Below are 5,026 nucleotides of genomic sequence, written 5' to 3'. Positions count from 1 at the left end.
AGAAATGAATCACAAGGTTGCCAAACAGGTTTTCAAATTGTAGTTTGAATTATATAGTAGAATTGTATTTTGAAAATGTAATCCAAACGTGAAGCGCGAGTGATAGTGTTGAAATGTAATTTGAAAACTCAACCAAATAGAGTCAAAAAATTTTATTTTCTATTTATTTTTTGTACATTTTTATTAAAAAAATTAAAAAATTATTAAAATAGTCGGTTCAAACGAGAGGAGTGACTATTTTAGCCGAATGTTGTTCTCAAACAAGACCTTTGTATGGAGAAAGAAAATTGTGTGGGAATAGAAGCTACCAATTGTCACCTAAAGTGTAACCAAAATACTAGCAATTGTATTTCTTCCTTGCTTGCGGCTCCTGCTCTTGGAGGAGTCCGCGTCGGGTCTCCATCGACCGTCGGAGAAGAAAAAGAAGAATCCACAAAATGCTTGGAATTTCATACGGAGAACTCTTCCTTTTACTTGGAGCCACTGCTGCTCTCATCGGTACTCCTCTCTCTCTCTCTCTCTCTCTCTCACACACACACACACACACACACACACACATATACACACGTATATACAAAATTATGAAATGTTTGAACCGAATTAGGGTTTTGATTGATTATTAGGTCCTAAGGATCTCCCAATTATAGCCAGAACCGCCGGCAAGTTAGCTGGCCGTGCCATCGGATACGTTCAATTGGCTCGCGGCCAATTCGATACTATCATGCACCAAACTCAAGCTCGCCAGGTCTCTCTCTCTCTCTCTCTCTCTCTCTCTCTCTCCCAATTATGGTATCCATTAACTGCAGAATTAGTATTGTTCTTTGTTTGTTTGTTTCATTAATTAGATGTTACAAATGTTTTTTTGGTGCAAAATATTGGAACGATGGTGCCCTCTAACTCTCTCTTGGTTTTTAACTTCCAGGTGCACAAAGAACTGCAAGATACAATTGCTCAACTAGAAGCCATACGTCATGAAATTCGAACCGTCTCTTTCATGAATCCTGGTCCATTGACTCGGAGGCTAGTGGACAATCTTGACCAAACATCTGCTGCTAGTGGTATCCTATTTGTTTGAGATCTTTAAATTTCTAAATTGAATGGCTATGTTTTTCTCGTGTGAATTTGGGGCAATTGATTATTCTTTTTATGGGTTTCAGGTAATAATGAGCCTGAAAAACCTGACACAGCGAACAGATCAACCACTCCAGATGCTAAGGTTTTATTTAGCAGAATCACCATTCATTGCATATTACATTCTTTTCATGTAGAATTTTCTTATACCAATAATGATTTAACTTCTTTTTTTTATTATTATTATTTGTTTTCTCCCAGAATTATGGCTCAACAAACTCGGAATTTTCTGATATGCACAGCCAGGCAACAGCTTATGCGAAATTGGCTGAATCAACAGCTATAAACTCTGGGTCAGTAGAAAGTAATGAAGTTATTAATGAGCTAACTGATGAATCTGGTATTATGGTTCTTCCCGTATCTGCCGAAAGCACCGGATTACTGCCAGATCGCAAGGGTACTAACCTTCTATTAGATTTAGCATCACATGTTTTTGTCTTACCACGTTGCCTCTTGGTTAGTTTAGTTTAACTGTTAGTCATAGTTTAGTTAGTTTCTGTCTTGGTTAACCAGGGATTCTTAAAATAGGATATTTCATAAATTTTTATGTGTTAGATAAATGAATTTATGAAATTGTGTGTCTCGTAATTGAAGCAATTCATTCTTGCAATTGTTTCTATAAGTGATGTATTGAAAAATCTAGAAAGAGATCAAGTAGGGCTCATATTTTGTACTTTTTTAAGGTGTTGGACCATTTTGAAGTCTCCTTTTTTTCTTTTTCTTTTTCTTTTTTTCCCGTTTAAGCGAGCTAAAATATTCTTTGACGAGTAGCAGCACTTTAATGTCTCCTTTAAGCTGGAAATGTGACATCACATGAAAGTTTGGTACTTAGAAGATTTTTGATGGATGGAAAATTTATAGTGTTTAGAAAGCTACTAGACCTTTAGATGAGTGAAGCAACACTGCATGATACTCTAAATCTCAAGGGATGCTGCAATTTGAGACAAATTGGGAAGCCTTTGTAGAAGTGAGTTGATTACACCTCTTAAAATTTTGACTTGAGAAAAATATAAAGTAGCATTCACCCCAATTTCAACTTGAAGCTATTTTACAAGTTCAACAATTTTTACATTGAAGGAAAAGTAGTCCTGCTCCCTGTAAAGCCACCCAATCACTATCCATATTGAGTTAGACGTTTGAACCAACTATGTGGTGGCACCAAACACGTGTTCTAAATTTCCACAGAATATATAGTTTTGTGGGAGTTTACTTAATTCATTACTCTGCAACTTGTAACTCGTGCTATTTCTTTCTTGTTCATCAAATATCACTGTTTTACAAAACCAATAAACACTTGTATCATTTGACCATAATTAGTTTTTAGTTTGAGAGACAATTTATTTGATATTATTGTCCAGCGCATAAGAATAAAAAGGATCAATCAACTATCACTCATCAGTAAATATTGATATTATAGTCCATTAACAAAAACCACCTGAGAAGAAGTTTGCAATTTCTTACGAATAATTGACAAGATTTGGATCCTCACCACCTCATTGAAAGCTTGTTTATGTTAGAGTGATAATACCTCTGGAAATGTTTCCATATTCCTTTAGTAGGGTATGCACAAGGAATGTTGAATTTCTGAAGATAAAAATACCCTGAAGTCTCCCAAATTATTCATGGGAAATAGGAGATGTTCTTGCTGAAATGAATTTGAGCCTCAAGACCCCTAATCCCCAACAAAAAAAATCAAAAAGAAGGTTGATACAACAACAAAGCATGCATACAATTGTGTGGAGCCTGCAAGCGGGAAGAAATTGAACATCACAAACACAACTAAATTTACGCGTGTAGTAGTGGCCTTCGTCTCTTGAGGATATATGAAGAGGTCACTGTCTCTAGGCATGATGCTGCATATTTAACCACAAATAGAATCCGCTGAAACTCAATGTGGCCAAATGGCGACAAGATCTCCAATTTACCGTCTGCATTGCATTCTCTACTGTACTGTTCTAATCTTACAGTGCCAGACATCTCTGAAGTTAACTCGATTCAGTAACTCCATAGCCTGTCCTGTAAAGGTTGGGGAAGTTTAGTTTCCTAGATTATGACACCATCCTTGGACTTATACGTCTTTGGTTATCTGGAAACTGGACATGGGAAATGCTTCAAGACAAGTCCTCCAGTCTTTCAAGTAGAATGAAGGTTATTATCCAGTGTTGGTCATGACAGTGCATGGTGCTGAGAAGGGTTGACCTAGTCTTCTGCATTATTTGCACAAAGTGACTGCCTTCAGACTTGAATCCATATTCTCATGCTTGGAAACTCAAATGTTAATGCTTCCGTCAAAGTAATTTCTTAATCCTCTCAAATAGAAGGGGAGTAACTTACTAAGGAATTAAAAAAGTAGTATAGGGAAATTACATCAAATTCTGTAAGAAGTAGTCATCAAATTCTGTAAGTAGTAGTTCAAGAATTGGCTGGGCTCGTGTGCCTTACTCAGTTACATATGGCATTACAGTAGCGTACAATCTATGCTGCAATAGTAATGAGACTTTCATGATTCTACAGTATGTCATACCTTAATACATTTGCAGTATTTGTTTCAGTAATTGCTTGTTTGCATGATCAGTGTCTGTATGTGCATATGTTATTTATCCATCAGGTAACTTATATACATATGGATGGATTTTTTTATGCATGGTACATGTGCTTGCATTTTTGCATTCACATTGTTGTACAGAGAAATAACCTGTTACTTTGGTGTCAGATAATGCCGAAGGATCTGACATTATGTTGGAAGCGATCTTGGAAGCAGAAGTGGCACGTAATGCGAAAGATTGTTTTGCGCAGCACCAAAATCAAATAAAATGTGAATAGAAAGGTATTTTGTTTTATAGCATATTCACTAGTCCCATTTGTTTGGAGTCTTTGGACTGTAAGCATTTGCAAATGGAATTCGTAACTCAACATGTCTGCGATGAATTTCTAAAAGCTTTGGGAAGGGCTGTGTATGACAGTTTTGCTTCATCAGGAAAGCTAATAACCATATGCTAAAAGAATAATTCTACTTTATGGTATAAAATCTGCCGAAGAAAAAGAAAAAAAAAGAGGGAAAATGGATTGATTTAGTAAAAGTTACCCAGTACTTTATTTTTTGTTATTAGCTGTGTGTTTATGATTTACAACAACTTGTCTTTTCATTATTTATTGCATTTGGGCTTTCCATCACTCTAATGGAAAATGTTGTTGCTAACAGGAATGACATTATGCAAAATAATTTGGCATTCGAGCTCCCACACATTTCTTCTGCAGTGAATTGGAATGGACGATGCCTGTAAGTGAAGGTTACAAATTTCAGTCCTTGGATTAGAATGGAAATGATCATTAAAATTTGTTAAGCATGAGTCGGATGGGTATGACTAGATCCCATTCACTGCACATCTATGATTTTATAGGTAACTGACATACATTATCAAACAGGCTGTTACTGACAATTGAGATTAAAAGAGGGTTTTGTTGGCTTTCTTTTCAAACTTCTGGTGGAACACTGTTGTACAGAGTTGTGTTGACATGGTTTTTTTTTTTTTTTGATAAAAACATTGCTCATGGCTAATGAATGAATCCTTTGTGATTTCAATACATGAAAAAGAATATGAACTTGTTGCGATCCCATATCAAAACAAGAGGGGCTTGGCCTTCTGAATATAATGCCTCTTGGGCACCTTCTCTTTACAAGCAAGATTTCAAATGTGAGTTCCACACAAGGAGTTGAGTTTGATGACTAGGTTTGCTACATATGGTAAACTTCTATTTTTTATTTTTATCTATTTTTTAGCCAATTTTCTAAGGGTGAGTAGCCTGTGGTGTTGAGTTTGATGATTAGGTTTGCCAGATGGCACGCTTTTGTTTATTGTACTTTATTTATCTATTTTTGATTTCTCAATGCACT

The 5,026-nt window shown here is 35.9% G+C and overlaps 1 protein-coding gene across 1 annotated transcript; it reads left to right on the top strand.

Moving 5' to 3' along the window:
* The first annotated feature begins 236 nt into the window (after window positions 1-236).
* On the top strand, window positions 237-4,716 carry LOC114282908 (uncharacterized). The gene is made up of 7 exons (XM_028225679.2): window positions 237-498; window positions 624-745; window positions 923-1,058; window positions 1,158-1,216; window positions 1,333-1,528; window positions 3,845-3,958; window positions 4,334-4,716. Exons 1-6 carry the CDS (start codon window positions 438-440, stop codon window positions 3,952-3,954), a joined length of 684 nt encoding a protein of 227 aa, XP_028081480.2. The 5' UTR covers window positions 237-437; the 3' UTR covers window positions 3,955-3,958; window positions 4,334-4,716.
* Window positions 4,717-5,026: the final 310 nt, after the last annotated feature.

This window comes from Camellia sinensis, chromosome 12 (assembly GCF_055761805.1).
Source record: "Camellia sinensis isolate YWXY chromosome 12, ASM5576180v1, whole genome shotgun sequence".
Lineage (NCBI taxonomy): Eukaryota > Viridiplantae > Streptophyta > Magnoliopsida > Ericales > Theaceae > Camellia > Camellia sinensis.
Note: the sequence above shows the minus strand (reverse complement) of the source record. Positions and strands in the feature narration are given on the sequence as shown.

What these genes read in the sequence shown, in the direction of transcription:
- LOC114282908 (XM_028225679.2), top strand. Translation starts at nt 438, where the DNA reads ATGCTTGGAATTTCATACGGAGAACTCTTCCTTTTACTTGGAGCCACT. An exon ending in AGCCACTGCTGCTCTCATCG is followed by an intron (nt 499 to 623) that starts GTACTCCTCTCT and finishes ATTGATTATTAG; the next exon opens with GTCCTAAGGATCTCCCAATT. An exon ending in CCAAACATCTGCTGCTAGTG is followed by an intron (nt 1,059 to 1,157) that starts GTATCCTATTTG and finishes TATGGGTTTCAG; the next exon opens with GTAATAATGAGCCTGAAAAA.